This window comes from Sebastes umbrosus, chromosome 17 (assembly GCF_015220745.1).
Source record: "Sebastes umbrosus isolate fSebUmb1 chromosome 17, fSebUmb1.pri, whole genome shotgun sequence".
NCBI classification, from domain to species: Eukaryota; Metazoa; Chordata; class Actinopteri; order Perciformes; family Sebastidae; genus Sebastes; species Sebastes umbrosus.
This window is the reverse complement of record NC_051285.1, coordinates 15,128,348-15,147,979: the sequence shown is the minus strand read 5'-3', so window position 1 is coordinate 15,147,979 and position 19,632 is coordinate 15,128,348. Positions and strand designations below refer to the sequence as shown.

General features: G+C 40.5%; 1 protein-coding gene across 2 annotated transcripts in view; it reads left to right on the top strand.

Moving 5' to 3' along the window:
- The window catches only part of mtus2a (microtubule associated tumor suppressor candidate 2a), a 51,259-nt gene that overhangs the window by 20,121 nt on the left and 11,506 nt on the right, over nt 1-19,632 (top strand). For both annotated transcript variants that reach the window (XM_037747750.1, XM_037747752.1), the window contains exons 4-5: nt 524-787; nt 15,574-15,738. In XM_037747750.1, the coding sequence (XP_037603678.1) occupies nt 524-787; nt 15,574-15,738 (429 nt within the window). The remainder of the gene's footprint in view (nt 1-523; nt 788-15,573; nt 15,739-19,632) is intronic.

Here is a 19,632-nt window from a genome sequence, read left to right as displayed (position 1 = left end):
TACAGCTAAACAGTACCTTACAAGGTGTTTCTGAAAACATTTGAGGAGAGAAATAGGCATTACAGTAACAAAATATTGTTGGAGTTTGCGAGTGATTGACAGCTGCTCAGCGACGGCAGCCTCCAGCTCGACTCTGATTGGTTGTTTTCATCCGGTCTGTGAAATCGGATGCCATTAGGAGCACCGGAGGACACATGATTTTTTTTTTCAGATTACCGATCTCATTCACTACTGTCAGGATATAGCGACCGTTTTATAAGAATAACTTTTTTTAATCATATTTGCCCCAATTGTACCCACTGCTGCTTTAATGAGTTTATAGTCACTCAAACACACACACACACACACACACACACACACACACACCACATCACTTCCTACTATTGTGGCGCTGTCCGTTCAGCACCACATGCTGCAGCATAAATTGAAATGCAGTGTATTGTCTGCAATGTAATATCAGTTCAGCTAGGACAAAATAACAAAATAACATTTAACACGATTTCTCGTTGTGCTTTTCCAACAGATGACCAGGTCTTCACCTATCATGCTCCTCCTCCTCCTCCTGCTCCAGCGGCAGCGGCAGCAGTCCAGCCCCAGGCCGTGGCCTCCAGGTCCCTGCTACCCAAAGCGAGCCAGTCGGGCCTGCGCCCCCCAGGCTTCTGCTCCAGCCGTCTACCCGCGGGCCGCCTGGCAGCCTTCGGCTTCGTCAGGAGCTCCAGCGTGTCCTCCGCCTCCTCGGTCCACTCCGCCGACAGCACGCAGAGTGACTCCTGCAGGACGGCTCACCGTGAGTCCACTCTTCACTAAATCTGTGCTACCATTAGTGAGAATGTGCTGCTCAAAGGTGCTTTCACAAACACCTACTTTATCCCACTGTTATCATCACCATACTGTCTTCATTGCCTTCTATTCCCCTCATGAATATAATTTTGCATAAACAGCCCCCTCCCACGTTCATTATGTTACAATTTGCTTTCTCTTCCTGTGCTCCACCCCGCTTACAATTTATTCTCACACACAAGCTCCAGGTCAATAACAACTGTGGAGCTGCAGTTTTGCACACCACATGAGGACACACTATAAGGGATGTTTCTGGCAATAGACATAGCCAGTAGTGCAATTGTCTAATTGTGAATAGTTGGGTATTATGATTAGATGACTTCAGGTGTCACTGTGTGTTAAATCATGAATGAATGTTTGTCCATATGTCCACATGATTGACCCAAATAGGGGGCATTAATACTACATAATTATAGTCATTATCATTAAGGCTAGAGGTGTAGAACATTGGGACATTGTCACTAATTGTTTCATTTACGCGAGGATGATTCATGAGTAAATGGTGATGACATGGTGCGAAGTTGGTGTGACATTGCAGAGATGAAGAACTGTTAGTTGGGACTTCAGAAAAGTAGAAAATATAATTTTCAGTGATAATTCATTGATTCATATACTGAACAAGGCGTGACACGGCCCTCATTTGACAGCTCCGCTTGTAAGCACTTTTTTGCCTATGTAAAAGCAACAGAGCACATGGTGTCACTCCCTGGACTCATCGATAATGTAACAGCTCTTAACTAGGTCTGTGCTGCAGATTCACTCAGCACTAACAGAGATAACAGTATGAGTATGGGTAGTTTTAATTTTCACCGTGGTGGAGAACTGGAGATTTACTTACAGTTGTGATTTCAGTGCTGCTTGGCAGGCCGATCGGTTAGTTGGCTGAATTTGTGGCAGTGGCTGCATGTGTTTTTAATGTGACCTACATAGGGAACGCTTTGCTCTTCCTCTCCCAGTTACAGTTGACGTAAGCACCTCCATTCTCACGCACATCAGGCCTCCTGTTATGTCATCACTCCTTTCCCTCGTCCCCCTCTTTTGTACTTCCATTCCTCTGTTCTCTCTCCCATTGGTTGGAAATTAATACAAACTGTGCGGTAATTTGTTGGAGGCACTTTTTCAGCTACTGTGGAGGGACAAAAAGGACTCCCTTGGGTTGCCACAGCAGAAGGTGTTTATCTTTTTAAAAAGTGGCAAAAATGTTTTTGAAAAGCTTTTCATATCAGTTTCGTACAGGCCTAGACATTGATTTGTTTTATTTATGTTTCTGTATGTTTGTGATAAAAAGGCCTTAATCAATGAGTAGTGCTCTAATTGTGAGTATTGACCAAGTATCTGCAATAGGGCTGAAATGATACCTATAAGTTCACTTGTAGTATAGTTCACTTCATAATATAGTTGCAGTACAAAATACAACTTAGATGTAAACTAGTTTTGTACTCAAAGTTTAATATTCTTACACTTAAAAGTATACTTTTATAAACTAAAAAGTGGACTAATTTAGTCCCAAGAAGAATTGAAGTATATTACTAGTACACTGATATTAGTATACTTACTACATATACTTGAAGTATACTACTTTTTCATAAGGAATGTTATTATTCTTTTTCAGTTTCTCTTTTGTTCCCTATATTCTCTTACATGAACCAAATCAGCTGCACACAGAAACACAAATTTCCACCACACTGGATTAGTTTACATCTGGAATTTTCTGTAAAACATATATTTTCAAGTCTTCTCCTCGATTTTAAACCCTTATCTCAAACTAAATCTCAAAAGTTGTGCCAACTATAGCGATCAATTGCTCAACTTCCCTCCGGCGTCTAAAAGTAAAAGTGTGCAGTCAAAATGTCAAAAGAGCAGATTGTAGCAGAACAGTAATGAGCGGAAACACAGTTTCCATGACACTTGGGTGCTTGTATGCCACCAACTGGCGCCTGCAGCTATTTCGATTTTTTCTATTTCCGTGTTGGTTTGTCGTCGGAGACAAATGCAACTTAATCAAGAGTATCGAATTCACCCCTCCCTTTCCTTCACATAATAGCATAATTTGCACAGTGCTTTTATAAATAAATTATCTTGCAAAAATATCAATATCATGAATCAATGAAAGGAGATTCTGCTGTGCCATTCTGGCCAGAGATTCACACATTCATTCACAGCAACGTACATCAGACTTAATGGGACTCTTTACTGTAACAAATGCATCCATTAAACCCTGAAGATAAATAACACACAATATAGCGCTGACCTAAAATTCTGCTTCTTAGCATATTGTCTGTTTAAGCAGCTGCCAATATTAATGTGCGGATTTACTCCAGTGATCTATCACCTGTAGTCCAAACCTCCATAGGCATTTTCACCACTTTATAAATATTACATCTGTACACACACACACACACACACACACACACACACACACAGCACAGGAACGCCTGCCAGCAGAACGCAAAAGACTAGAAGTTTTAAAAGTAGCGCCTGCAGCACAATGTTCCTGTTCCTGCTGTTGAGCTGCTGCTGCTCAGAGCATGGTGAGACCAAAATGGAAGTAAAGGATGATAGACATGAGAGGCAAAAGATTAAGGGCCTTTGATGTTCATTTCCATGTGTGTGTGTGTGTGTGTGTGTGTGTGTGAGACTGGCAGGAGGCGAGAGCAGGAACATTTACTTCCCCCTTTTGACTCCGTGTGGTGCTTGTGACCTTTAGCTGTGAGGCATTTGAACTCTCCGCTCTATTTGAACCTTCCAGACTAAACTGAGCTTGAGCAGATCCCGATCTGTCTCTCACAGTGTGTGAGCGCTTGTTTAGCTTTAACCAGGGGGTTGATTGATGTCTTTTTGTCAAACCTTTTTTTGGAAATTGGGGAAACTCTGTTTTAACCTCATAGTAGCCATTTTTTTAAACTTGACCTCACTGTGTAAAGTGACCTGTGGTGACCTCTAGGATAATCACAGCCTCATGAACTTTACAATTACAAACTAGAGACCGAGGGCATTCAGAGGATGGATGGCTTTCCTAGGTATATTGACAATAAGGGGGTTTCTGTGCAGTTTCCAGAACTGAAGTGCTCGCCATCAATTGCCGAAAAATGCAATTCTTGAAGAAATCTCAAATTATCGAAAGTTTTTGATACCAAATCACAGCATGGCTTTTTTATGGTGTTCCTTAAAGTCTTGGTGTCTTAATGTAGTATTTTGAAGGGATTATTGATAATTTTTATCAATTTCCGAGTGGTAAAAAACGGTTAAATTTAGCACCCAATCTGTATAAGAAATGGTATCAACCTAAAAATTGCTGCAACAACTTATGAGACATAATAGAGCATGGGGATGGCCATCATATACTTCTCTCATAATGCTCTAAGCCTGTATAAACTCTCACAATTCATTTTAATGAATTAATTCATGTTTATTACAGATTTGACACACAGCACTGGGATCTCAAATTAATCCTCAGGTTGCCAGCTTTAAGATGATGTACACCACTTCTATGGGACATCTACGGCTGACCTGCTATGTTCACCTAAAGACCCCCTGTGCCCCCTTAAAAAGACACAAATGGGTCTATGGTAAAGAGGTTTTCTTTTCTGGACCTAGATTCAGTTGTCATACATTTGGCTGTTCAGATTGTTCCCTACAAAACCATTACTGTGCATGAAACGAGCTAGATATAAAAAAAAATTGCCTTAACGCAAAGTTTGTGAACTGCATGATGATGCAATGCTGAGGGTTTGTTTTGCTTTTTTTTGTCCTGGGGCCAATTTGGAAAAGCTGAGAAATTAGGGGTGACATTTCGTTCAAAGTTTAGCTATTCCCTGATTTGAATTTTAGATATTGTCAATGTTATCCCAAAATAATTGCATTTTAAAATCCTCATTTAGCCCGAGGCACTGTGTGAAATACTGGGCCAAGTTTCTGAGTGACTGCACAAACCCATTTGTAGACTGATTTGCAGCAAGATGGTGAAATACCGATGGGGACAGAACAGTTAAGTGAGAGTGGTAAACAATCTAATTTCCAAAGGCTCTGTTTCTATTTAATCTGGAAGTACGTGATTGTTTGCGATACCTCGACCACTCGGGGATCTTTGCCCCCCTCTCGCCGCGCTCCAGCTCAGATCAAAGAACAGACAGATTGACAGATGAGTTCTCACACATGCTTCCATCAAGGATGCTGGGGGAGCCGCAGCAACTCGCTACTTCCTTCTGCAACAGAGAGAAGAAAGGCCAGGCGCAGTTGCTCGTTTTCCCCATTGATCAGCAAGCAAAACAGACTCCATTAGGGCTCTGGATGATAGGAGGAATCATTAAGGAGTAGAGCGATGGGGAGGAAAGGATTGCCGGGCTCCAGTAAAGTGGGTTAGAGGAAGGATCCCTGGAGTTTAAACTCCTCACTGTCGTAGCTCGTAAACCTGCTCTGATCAATGGATAACATGCCGATGTGTGTGTATGTGTGTGCATGAGCAATTATGTGTCTGTGGAGGGACAGAGGAAAACTACTTGGATTGGGAGAATGTGCTATAATTTGCAGAGGCATTAGTTCAGAATCACAATTTTAAGGGGTTGGGTCACCCAAAGTACTCACTCAATTTCTGCCTCCACCCCAATAACATGGTGTTAATTGGAATTTTGTTTGTTTGTGCTCACAGCATTGAAAAAGTATATTAAAAAATCCTTTCCCAGACACAATGTCCACTGAACACACTGTCGTAGTTTCCATTGGGACTACTTCTCTGGTAGAAAGCGGTTCTAATAAATAGTGTTGACAGCTTGTTCTGTTGATTTCCACTGCTGTGAACACCACAGGCGAAATTCCATTGAACCCATAGACTTTATATAAAGATGGACGATGTGTCTCAACTTCCTCCCACTGTACAGAAGTGAAGCCAAAATATCCTGGATACGGGACCTGCCATCTTGAGATTTTGACATAATTTGGAGCCAGAGTCTGCGCAGTAGTGATAGGGTGGTGGAGCCGCAGTAACAAGGTCACCCGCCCGAACCAATCATGAGCCGAGCACGGCTGCAACTTGTCAGCGAGAGAGACTGCCAATCTTGACGTCTCACCCCCTTTTTATAGCATCAAATAACTAATTAAAACTTATCAGAAAAATTAACACTTGGACATACTGTACATCAGTGTGATAAGAACTACCTAAAATGACAGAAACCATCTTTGGGAAAATAATATTTCACGTATACTCTAGCCTTTTTAGTTTGGCCCATGTCCCATCTGCTAACATGGAGAGGGTGGGATTTATGACCTATACTGCAGCCAGCCACCAGGGGGTGATCAAGATGTTTTGGCTTCACTTTTGGGGAGCTGTCATGTCCATACTTGCCGACCTTGAGACCTCAAAAGTAGGGAGGATTTCAAAACCAAAGGGGGGTCTTTGTTTCCTTCATTCTGGTGACTTTTAAAGAATGGAAATAACAAAATAATAAGTACACTGCAACAGCATTTTTGCTAAATAGGCCTACTTTTAATTTTACTTTTAATTCTCAGGAAAGAAAACGGAATAATTCGCCCCTCTGATGTGAACTTGTATGAATCTCTGGTATAAACTAGGCTAATATTCATACATTTTGATTTATTCTATCATTCATTTTTAGTATAGCATAGTAATAGTTTAGTATAGTACTCTCCATTTCTCACTCACTGAAGGCCATTTCAGACGTAATGCAACAACGGCACCACTCTGCTCTGAAACCTGTTATTTCCAATGGCTTGCGCCACGCCACGCCACGCCACGCCACGCCACGCCACGCCACGCCACGCCACGCCACGCCACACCATGCCAGCTTTGCTGTGTAGCTGTGATGTGCGGCGAGTGCAGCTCAAACCGTGCCGCGGTGTTACGAGCAGCTCTCCTCCATCGGGAAATGATATTTGGTGTAGCTCTATTGCCATCCGGAAGGAAACAGTAGGGCACAGTGCCAGAGACAGGTTGAGATGAGGAAAATTCAAAAAGAAATGTGAAAAATTGCCATAAATCGGGAGAAATGCGGGAGAATTGTGACCCCGGGAGTAAAATGGGAGGGTTGGCAAGTATGGTCATGTCATCCATCTTTATATACAGTCTATGATTCCACCACACCTAGGTAGAAAATTCAAAAATGTACTTTGTATTTAAAAAAATATATGGTGAAATAAAACCAAAACAATCTGCATGGCTAGATACCACTAGCGGTATGTTAAAATATACTTTGTTTTGTATTTTTGGTGTACCAACCCTTTAATATTGTTGGAGTATTTTATTGTGAAGTAAATACCACTAGCCTTCAAGATACACTGCAGATTATTTGGAGTGAAACAAATCACAGAAACCAAAATGGAAATTACTTAGACACCGCCACACTCAGGTAACCAAAGTGACATTGAGCTAAACTGGTGTGGCTGATTGATTCTTATCGCCTGTTTGCATATAAGTGTGCATGCAATCATCTGTGTGTTTGTCTAGCATCTGGGGGGCTATAGGTTACTCTATATGACATTGATTAGCCATTAACCCAATCCTCCCTTTAGTCCAGCCGCTGACATCCCCTATGGGTGTTTCAGGGATGTGTGTATATGTGCATTAGAGGGAAACCTATAGGGATACGTTGTTAATTCCACTGATCGACAGACTCCATTACATAGCTGAGGGGGGAGAATCCAGCAGCAGGAAGCCGATGAAGCCTGTGCCTTTGAGCCACGCTGACTCCATGATGGAAAGTCAATCGCCAAAACAAACTTTGTATTATTAGAGCGTTATCACCTCCATCCGTCTTCTCTTTTGCTGAAAATCAAATGAACGGAAGGGAAAACTGAGCCGACAGCTGACGGGGGGGGGGAAGAAGAGCTGAAGGGAGATGCGGGGATAAAAGCAAATTCAATGAGACAAAATGAGCAGAGAGGAAGAGAGAGGAAGGGAGAATGTGGAGGAAAAAAACGGGCGGAAAGAGAGAGATGCATGGAGGGATTGGCGTGGGGAGGAGAGTGGATGCCATACCCCAGATGCCATGGCTCAGATCTGCTCTGTGACTCATGCTAGCTCACTGTGAACAGATGGTTTCTATGGTGCATGTGCGCACACAGATATGCACAAACGTGTACGCACACAAGCACACACTAGTAGAGAAGCAAATTAGATGGGCCAATTAGATATGGCTGCCATTCTGCGGCTGAGGAGAGAAAAACTAACATGGCAGAGGCTTATTTGAAGCAGCAGAGCTGTGACAGTGAGGATGGGCTCAATGGGCCTGTTCACTAACTGATAAACTCACAGTATTTTACCCAGCTCCATGTTAATCACTGTTTATCAGATGGTCCAGACTGACAAAAACACAGGGGATGTGAAAACAGGAGCATCAAAAATCAGATAAACATGTAAAAATGATACTTATGCTAAAAAGAGAGCCATGGTCATCTAATTTTCCTCAAATAATTTACACGACAGCATCCCCGTTTGTTCCTCATCCCTTCTCCTACAGCGCAGCACTCTCTTCTGTCTACATTGCCAGTGAATTACTTTAGCTTCTACCTACAAGTGAATAACTTCTGTAAATATGCTTTTCATGGTTTGTGAGAGAACTTCATCAATAACGCTGTGCAAAGGATTTTTAGAATGAGGCAAAATGAGGAATTAGCTAAACCATTTTGTCAAGACATGACACTATTTGGGAGAATATATTAAATTGTATTTGCCATGTTGCGTTTAGATCTGCTTGAAAAGTAGCTAGATGTTATCCAAATGTTGAGGTATTGGTTATAGCCACAGACTGTATATAAGAAGTGGACGTAGCAACTGTGACATCACCTATTGGTTTGTGGTCTGCAGTTCTGAAGCCTTGAGTTCGGCATTTTGGCCGTCACCATGTTGATTTTTTGCAACCAGAAGTGACACGAGAGGGTGGAGCTAAGTACGACCGCACATTGAATAAGATGTTTTCATGTTATAAAATTGTTATAAATAACTTTGATGAACTGGAAACACACTGTGAAAGGTCTAAGATGAAAACAGGGACATATAATTGACCATAGGGTCATAGGGACCACAGGGACCATAATTTACTAAATGAACATCATGCTGTATTGAAGAAGACTTGAAACTCATGTTTACAATGTTTACTGAGGTAATAAATTGAGTGAGAAGTAAAGTCATTTTCTCATAGACTTTTATACAATCAGACTTATTTTTGCAACCAGAGAAGTCGCCCCCTGCTGGCTATTAGAAAGAATGCAAGTTTAAGGCACTTCAGCATTGGCTTCACTATTCAGACGCGGAGGTTGCCCATCACTGCTTATAGCCCTGGTTCATTAGTTGTGTGTTCTTTCGAGTTTTTTGTCTTTCATTCTTTTTGTTTTAGGTTTCAAGCAACTCATGGAACTGGATTGTAACTCACAATATAAGCATCCATGTAGCCTATAAAACTGTCCATCAGTGCCTTGTTCGAGGACACTATAACAGGGCTGATTCTGGCTGTCACTAGGGTTTGAACACATTCTCACATTCTCTCCTGATCGGACTGATTTTGGGCAGCATTACTGGATCTTCAGCCAAAGAAAATCTTTATCTCCAGGCATGCTTTTGAGACCTTAATGGTAAAAGTAGGATTTATTCAAATGTCATACTAATGCCACTCGAACGGTTTGCTGGTCTACAACGAAGTAGCGTCGCTCTCTTGTTGACCATAAGCGGAGAAATACTCTGCATGTCCCGGCATGAGCCGTCAGCTCCAGTGTTCTCCAATCTATCTCACAGTCTGCAGTCTCTGCATGGCCATTACTATGTGTTTTATGTATGCAGCTTTAACCTTGACCTTCACACACACATCGCTGCAGACGCACAACGGTGTACTTTGCGTTTGCAGACCTTATTGTTGCCAGGAGGAGTTAATCAGTCTAGACACAGTTTGACAGCTGTTATGAAGTTTTGAGTTAAGATATTGTTTCTTTTAAAGGGACTGTTTGTAAGAATCAGAAATTGCTCGTTAACAGCAACACCTGTGGCCGTTAAGTCAACGAAAGTCAGCATCCTGTTGATCGCGCTCGCTCTACATGAACGAGCATCGTTCCAAACAGTGGTGCGACACACGTCAACAAAAACCATAATATCACTCTATATTTCACCTGCTTGGCAGTAATGTTAGCTGACCAGACAAAGGTCTCTCCATAAATCACTGCCTAACTTTGAGGTTTTGGTGCTTCTGTGTAGTTCGTGTTGGAGTCTCATCTGAACAGTGTAGCCACACAGGAGCGCGCATGGGACACCGACCCGGATTGATTTATACCTGTAAGAAGTTACAAACAGTCCCTTTAATAACTCCAAATCCATGAAACTAATTACTTGACACCCACATCTTGTCATCCTCACAAACGCTGACACCGATTTGCATATAATTAAAGCTTGTTTCACTTTTAAGTGTAATATATCATATTGTATTTTTTGCAAACCTTGAGCATTTTGGCACATGTTCTGGCACTAAATAAGTACACACCGATCTGCTTGGAGATACAGTTTGGCAAAATGTTGTGTATACAGATTTTTATATTTCTCTCGTGACAGCATGAAATTTTATGCAGACTATGCATGGCATATACTGTGAGCATAGCAAAAATATGAAAGCTCACAGGATTAATAGGGAATAAAGTGTCCCTTGCTTTATGACTGATGGATGAAGAGTGACAGCTAGACAGTTTCAGACTGCTTCAAATGAATGACAGAAAGCAACGTTTAATAAGCAGAACAAATTTTAGGCTCTGATGGAAGACTAAGTTAATTACACACCATGTCTCCTGTATTGAACAGCGCTGAATGAAGCTGACATCCGTCTGTGAGAACATGTCGTCTAATTAAACAGGCACACTGAAGGTTAGACTGCAAAATCAACTAAGATGATAAAATCAGTGTATACTGTATATCTCTCTTCAAACAACTGAAAAAGTCTCTGTGTGGTAGTAGATTATTTGAATTGTGTACACCACACTTTCAATTTCTAGTTGTATCCATACACACTTTGTGTAAATTTCTATACAATATGTTGAGATCACTCATTAATATGACTTTGATTCAATAAACGTCTTCAAACACATTACACTGTAAAAAAATAAATAAAAATATGGCAGCAGGGAAGCCGGAAATGTCTTTTGAAAAACAGAACATTTTTGTCAAATAAAATAAATAAATAGATATACCGTAAAAAAACCAAAAAAAACGAATTATCTTTATAATAATAAAAATGTATTACTGTAATTTTCCAAGAAATGTCCCTATAATTCCATGAAATATTTTACTTTTAACTAGGGCTGTCAATCGATTAAAAATATTTAATCGCATGATTGTCCATTGTTAATCACACATTTTTTATCTGTTCAAAATGTACCTTAAAGGGAAGTATTGAGTATTTAATACTCTTATCAACATGGAAATCAGCTAATATGCTTGCTTTATGCAAATGTATGTATACATTTATTATTTGAAATCAATTAACACAAAACAATGAAAAATATTGTCCAGAAACCCTCACAGGTACTATATTTAGCATAAAAAAATATGCTCAAATCATAACATGGCAAACTCAAGCCCAACAGGCAACAACAGCTGTCAGTGTGTCAGTGTGCTGACTTGACTATGACTTGCCCCAAACTGCATGTGATTATCATAAAGTGGGCATGTCTGTAAAGGGGAGACTCGTTGGTACCCATAGAACCCATTTTCATTCCCATATCTTGAGGTCAGAGATCAAGGGACCCCTTTAAAAATGGCCATACCAGTTTGGTGTTTGGAGCGTTATTTAACCTCGTTCACTACAAGCTAGTATGACATGTACCAATGTCCAATGGATTCCTTAGGTTTTCTAGTTTCATATACCAGTATCTTCACTCTTGATTTAAAACTGAATCCACTACAACCTACAAAAGATCGATTGAGTTAATGCGTAATAGAAATTAGTGAATTTGTGCTAATGCGTTATTATCCTGTTAACTTTGAGAGCCCTGCTTTTAACATACATCAATTGTTAGAATACAGTCCTACACCTCTAACAAACAGGATAAATTTCTTTAAAAAATTATAAAGAAAGCTTAAGTACAGATAACTACTTTTACATAAAGTACCGCAATTCTAAGACCATTTACATCTAAAAACACAAAAAAACATGTAATTTTACTTTAAAACACAAGTTTACAATAATTATTAGAAGTCTGTCTTATTGGGTTTAAAAAAAAATGTAAATACATAAAAGGGATACATAAGCAGTAGTCGCTTTAGATATTCCTTTATGTCAAAATGTATTGAAATTGATGGTAAAAAGTACACTATAGATATAAATGCTAGCACAGATGCCTTTATCTGTGATTTCTCACTGCTCACGTTGCTGCCTCACCTTATACTAGTGATGCATGTTACATTCCCAAAAGCTTCATTAGTCAACTCAGAGCTCCTCCAGGAGTTGATTAGTGAGGCTGTTTACAGCTTTTCCTCCTCATGAACCAGTCAAGGGCATGGCCAGTGTGTTGGGCCAGATATTGGACAGAGCACTGCACCTCTATTGCTACTGAGCTCTGCAATCACTGCGGTCAACATCCTCTATGCGAAGACTTCAACTGGTTAGAAACTTAAAGATAAGAACTGCATTTGTAAATAAAGGATAAATCTTCGACATTGACCTCAAATGCTTTGACTGGTGCTCCGTTTTCTGAGTCGACACAGATCAATTGGCTGGTTGATATGAGCTGAGACGCGCTCATTAGTCAAAGGTCAAGTATGTAGGAAACAAATTCCCAGAGCAGAGAGAGGAAGAGCAAATGATGGCGTAGGGTAGTCAGACATAAAATAATGAAGGAATGCTGTGAATGATAAAAAAGGAGAGTGCCATTCAGGGGCTTATAGAAAGAGAGAAAAAGGAATGTATTTCAATACCAGTAAAAGTAAGCTGGTATGCATCACTGATTGGCAAAATGCCAGCCGATAATGGATAACGGAGTGTGAGGAGGATAGGAGAAGAGGGAAGGAAGAGGCTGGCTGTATGGGATCAGGATGAAGCAAACAAAAGAATATAAAAAAAGAGCTACAAAGAGGAGATGGTGGCAAGCCTGGTGTATTATGAAGACGGATGAAAAATACCAAAGATATTAAAAAGGGATCTGCAGCTGAGAACAAAAGGCACCAGGTTTTTTTCCAGCTCAGTAGGAGGCCATTTTTATTGGAGCAGCTTGCACCTCACAGCAAAACTAATGCCAGTAGAAAAACGCTGACTCGTATATATCTGAGTCCTATACACAGACTGAAGAGGAAACGGGTCAGAGGTTTCCCTTATAGTGTATAAGGAAAAAATAGCAATGTAGCTGCACGTCACTCGAGTATCAGTATTAATTTGATTGTAAAAAGGCAAAATTCAGACCTCGGAGTTGTTTCATTTGACTGTAGCGTAAACCGTTCTGTGCTTGTCAGCGAAATCACGTTGACATTCTGCAAAATAAACCCCCCTGCTTTAGGGAGGAGGAATTGATAACGATGCAGTCCGTCCAGGTTGCATACACGCAAACACTGTGAACTGGAGCCACTGCACAGCTTGCAGGTGCTGACATGCCAAAGAAATAGCTTTTATTCTTCAAAAACATATAGCCCCTGGGAAATAAGTGAAATTGTACTGTATGCTTTAGAGAAAAAAAAACAGCATCTGGTACACAAATGGACTCATTGGGATATTTAGGGGATAGCTGATAAGCTGGTGGTGGGTTTGATGTGGAGGGATGGGGAAGTTATATACTGTAGATCCTAACCGATTTTATTTGAATAATATTTCATGAGCATTTCTATGTTTAATACAGTGGTGGAAGAAAATACTTAGATCCTTTACTTAAGTAAAAGTAACAATTCCTCAATGTAAAAACTATATAATACATTATTTCACAGTGATTTTAAAATGTTATGCAGACAAATCTTATCCTACGTCAATAAGAATTCTTATTTTGCAGTTAATTTTTTGATACAAAAAAAGCACACTTATTCTTAGAGAAAGAAAATGCTTTATTTTGGCAGTTTATTAATCCATGGGAGACACGTTATTTAACACCAGGGCTGTAGTACTCGAGTCCGGACTCGAGACCGAGTCTGCTCTGGACCCGTTCATGTGAGTCACTCTGTTTGTCACTGTTAGTAGAGACTTCAGTCTGCAGTGTAGTTACTTCACTAAAACACCTGAGAATTGGACGGTATAACATTGGGCTTCATGATCAAAGACATTTTTTGCAACACATCTACACTTCTGTCCTCTGTCTCCGTCCGTCTATCCTAACTCGTTAATCATTAAATTAGCATTAGAAAGACACGACTGCTTATTATGGTCTTGACTCGGACTCGACTGGACCTGGTCTTGGACTTGACTAAGTTGGACTTGAATACAGCCCTGTTTAACACAGGTTAAAACAGCTATGACTGTAGAATAAGCCTTTGTCACAGCAGGCATTTTAACTTGTCATAGTAGGAAAAGCAATAACTTTATAACTCCTCTATTTCAGTAAGTCATGAAAGTTTGACAGTGAGCCTGGTGTGTAGGCCTAACATGGTCTCTTAAGTCCCAAAGTATGGATTTATATGCATACAGGCAATAAATTTGTTATTTTAGAAGTTGACAATATTGAATTTTACAATGATACATGCACCAGTACTGCTTGCCTGGCTACCTTATATGTACCATTAATTTTTCTTTTTATCTTTTTCAAGAATTGGCAAGCATTCTCTGTCAAATGACAGCACATATTCTTTTTAAGCGACCATAATGAGTCAATGTCAAACCAACTTCCCACTCCCCATTTACAACAATATTGGTAAAATGCAGCAAATGTTTGGGGGAGCAAATGAAAGAGGGGTTATATGTGGCGGTTTGTGTTTTTATGTCTGCACTTTGTATATGCAGAGGGAGAAACAGACTTATGTCACCAAACCAATGGCAAAGCTGCTCGTCTGAATAGATGAGGCAGTGTATTATTCTAATCCTGAGTGCCTGAGGGACTTGGCTTTAACATAAGACAATACAGACCAAGAGAAACACTTGATAACTAAATTTTCTAGGGGATTTCTTTTGCCGTCACATTTTCCAAAATGTACTGATCTCCGAGGACGAGGAGAGATTGCGCTACATGGCTTAATCAACACTCTCGTGGCTTTTTACAGGCAGCTTTACATTAAGTTGTTTGTCCTTGCTCGTCGCAGGAAGAAGGTGGAGGAGTGCAGGCAGTCTGTTGTGTCATTATTGATCGGGGGGGAGATGAGCAGGATATACGCAGTGTGTGAGAGTGTGTGCTTGCAAGTGTGTAAACTATCTGCCAGTCATTTAATAGATTATAGCTGCAATACAGGCCAGGATGAGCGATAATCAGCGTGTTTATGTGTGAGTGTGCATTGTATTTTCCTGTGTGCTCATGTGTAAGTGTCCCGGGGTAAACGTGTGTGTCAGACTGTGTGTGTGTGTGTGCAGGATAAGTGTGCTGCTCCAGGTTAACAAAAGGAAGATTGAGAGCAGCAGCAGTGAGACCCAGAGGTTACAAACCATTTCTCAGTCCAGTGAACCTAAATTCAGACATAAAGGCCTATCAGACTGTACGATATATATATGTGATTCTAAAATGGCAATTGAGATAGAGCAAATCAGAAAGAGAAGATTACCTATATAACATATACAGTATATATAACATATCTACTATGAATGAAAAAAAAACATATAAACACAATAATTCTGTGTATTTCAGGTCTGAGTGTGAGCGAGGAGCCTCCTCTTCACAGAGTGACCACCAGCCCTCCGTCGACAGACCACCAGAGAGGGGCACCATGTCGCAGCAACAGCCTCCAGCCGCCTTCTACCCCAGCCCTGCCGCGGCGCTACCTGCCCGCCCAGCCAAGGAGCTCCCCTGGAGGTCAGTCCAAGTTTTTGTATGAGAACAGAGCATGATTCACGGTTCGATTACAGATGTTTGTTAGTAACGCTCTATACTATCAGATTTTTGTGAGAATTTTCTGTAATTTGGCTCAGCATCATTTCTACATGGACTAAATTCAGTCAAGATGTGTATTTCAGTTTGTGCAGGAACCAGTGGGCCAATGCTTAAGTACCTTAAACTTGCATTCTTTCTAATAGCCAGCAGGGGGCGACTCCTCTGGTTGCAAAAAGAAGTCTGATTGTATAGAAGTCTATGAGAAAATGACCCTACTTCTCACTTGATTTATTACCTCAGTAAACATTGTAAACATGAGTTTATGGTCTCAATCGCTAGTTTCAAGTCTTCTTCAATACAGCATGATGTTCATTTAGTAAATTATGGTCCCATTTAGAGTCAAATAGACGATAAAGCAGGGTATGCTTTAGAGAGTGGCTACCTTGTGATTGACATGTCGCAACCACGGCGTTGTCCAGTGCGTTTTCAGTTCATGAAAGTTAACTGTAACATTTTGGTCACCTAATAATGTCTTATTCAGCGTTCCGTTGTACTTAGCTCCACCCTCTCGTGTCACTTCTGGTTGCAAAAAAACAAGATGGCAAAGGTCAAAATGCCGAACACAAGGCTTCAAAACCGTAGTCCACAAACCAACGGGTGACAGCACGGTGACTACGTCCACTTCTTATATATACAGTCTATGGCAGGAACACTGAAATGTGTTCATAAAAGGGAATTAGGCAGTGAACTCCCCCCTGCATGTGAGAGCAAGAGAAAAGCAATTTTTCACCAGCAACAGATTGCGTCCTATTGTCACATGCTGTTGTCACATATGTGGTGAACAATTTAATAACCAGCAAACCATACATGATGTATTATGTATGTACTGGCATTCAGAAGCAGAAGCGTTGTAAGTGTCAATAGTAAACAACAGGTTTTATAATCTTGGGAATCAAAGAGCAAGCGCGTATGTTCTACAATACTGCACAAATGTTAAATATTTATATTGTGAGAAATCCATGATAGAGGAGGCATAGTGTTCTCACTGCATAAACAACATAGCTCTTATTTTATAAACCTAACTAAGCACGAGCTGCTTTCAGGGGTTGTTGAAAGTAATTTTTGGAAATCCTTGAACACACTAACTTAACATTTGGACACTTCTCGAGGCGGCTGTGGCTCATAGGGTAGAGCAGGTTGTCCACCAATCGGAAGGTCGGTGGTTCGATCCCCGGCTGCTCCAGGTCACATGTCGATGTGTCCTTGAGCAAGACACTTAACCCCAAATTGCTCCCGAAGGCATAGCCATCGGTGTGTGAATGAGTATTTAGATTAGATCCTGATGTGCAAAGTTGGCACCTTAGCAGCCTCTGCCATCAGTGTATGAATGGGTGAATGCTGACATGTAGTGTAAAGCGCTTTGAGTGGTCGGAAGACTAGAAAAGCGCCATATAAGTCCAAGTCCATTCTCTTCACGTACAAGATCACTCACACAAAGTTTTAAACGTTTAGAGATATCCAAAGGTGGAATTGCCTCTCAAGTGTTTCGGCCATTTATTCTAGTGTAGGCTACTCCTGTTCATGATGACACTTCCTCATGTCCTAGAAAATGTTCAAATAGGCCTATACCATGTTAAAAAAATGCTTTTAAAGCTATGCGGTAAAGTATCACAAGCACAAACACCACACATTTAACATGTTTTATGAACTTGTCGGGTCAGAACTGTCCTGGTTGACGGTGCCAACGCGGTCTGTTCAGAAAGCGAGGAGGCGCACAGGCTGTGATACTTTTCACACGGTTGTATTTTTCACACATGGAAATCAACACCAGAAGGCCTGTAATATATCACACTTCTCTCGCTCATGCTTATCTCATGTCTTTAAACTTTTATAGTGGTTGATTGAATAAAAAAACAGAACGCTGCTATCTTTGCTGTAGCTTAGCGGGGGAAAACACATTTTAGACAGCAAAACATGCAGAGATCATTCTTGAGTTGTTGTCAACAGGTTTCCCCCCCTGCGGGTCTGTGTGTTAGGGATGCAGACAGTGTAGCGGCTGTGAGAACATTTTTCTCACCTTGTGTTTCTGTAGGCCTGAGCTGATTTTAAATGTGCTGTAAATTATTGATGAAGGAATACCTGAGGAGTCCCTGTCAGCCTGCAAGTCGTGCACAGACGCTATTTTTTATCTGTACTATACTGTATATATAATATTTTCTATCTCAATACAGCACAGACTCACATTTTGTTAGACATGCACACACACGTCTTATCAGTCGACAGACACCTCTGTCCGACGTTGAGCAAAGGAAAGTGGTCGTGTCTAGAAGGTAACCCATATGTTGCAAAAATCCCAGGAGATGGTTAAGGTTTGGCATTGACTGCATTGTAAATTATGTTTCGAGGGGAAACATATTTTGTCGCGGATTACGTTTGTTTTTCACGTATTAAAAATACTTTTCTAATGATAATCCTTGGAAGTCCATGTACGGAGGACGTCGGTGTGGTGGATAGGTCAAACAAACACAGGACTTTCACCCAGGTCCTGTGTTTGTCCTGTGTGAAACCAAAAGTCAACGTTCACTTATTTTAAAATGCGTCCATAGCTTAATAACATAACAAATTGTATAATTTTTCAGTCACTTTAAGCCAAACCATGATGTCTTTTACTAAACCTAACCAAGGAGTTTTGTTGCCTAAACCTAACCGAGTATTTTTCTTGCGTTTTTGTTTTGTTTTGTTTCAATTTCGTAGTCATTTTGAGCCAAAACATGATGTTTTTTACTAAACCTAACCAAGTAATTGTTGCCTAAAGGCATGGTCACACATGCGTGAAATTAACATTCACTTTCATATGCGAGCAAAGGGACTAAAAAACATTTGCTGCCGGTTGCTAAGCATATTCACATCTTCGCATTCGCATGGAGTACAACTTTGGTGAACTTTCAGTTTTATTTTGTTTCAGTTCACAATGTTAACCACGTGTTAAAAAACAGTTTAACACTGCAACCGTAATCTTGGAGAAAATATGTTTCCCTTGAAACGTAGTTGAGAATGCTGTTTAGTTGTATGGGAACCTAATTTTGTAGGAGACAGGGTTGTATCACACAAACATGTGGGCATAATGCTCAAGCTCAATTACAATTAAAACATGCTGACTTCCCTGCTAGCCACACAGTTATAATAGGTTCTTTTTCATTTGCAAAGGGCAAAAGAAATTGATTCTGGCATGCACAGTATTGACCAAAGAACAGAGGCATTGGGGGCATATCCTAAACAGCTGCACAAGAGATAGCAGCGCCCTGACCTTTTGATTATTCACAAGCCCAAAGTTCATCTAAATTGAATTTTGACTGCTAGTGGCGGATCTGCTGTGCCTCAGAGCTGCTACCGTGCCTGTAGACTGTAGTCTTGTTACATTATCCAGCACTTAACCTTTGTTTACATCCATACTGCAGAATTCATTATTGGTACTATGTATGCACTGTCAAAATGTTGTTTATTCACAATTTGCTACTGTTTTTCTATCATTCCCCCTTTGGGATAGATAGATAGATAGATATTTTAATAAAAAATAAACCAATTAACAAAATAATGCTTGTGGGCAAGCAGAATCTCTTGCAGGAATAGCACTAAGTCTGCCCTGATGCAGTTAACCTAGTGGAAAGGTGTTCTTTAATATTCACTCCAGCTCAAAATCACCATCAATCCAAAAAGTTAAAACACTAAAGAAGTCTCCAAAGGGCCTAAACACCAGAGTTTCTGGCTGAATCTGCTAAAATGAGGTCTGCATTAAGTGAAGGAAGGATCAGAGTGTCCTGGGCGTTTGTTTTTCCACCTCTCTTAAGCCCTACAAAATTACGTTCCCATAAAACT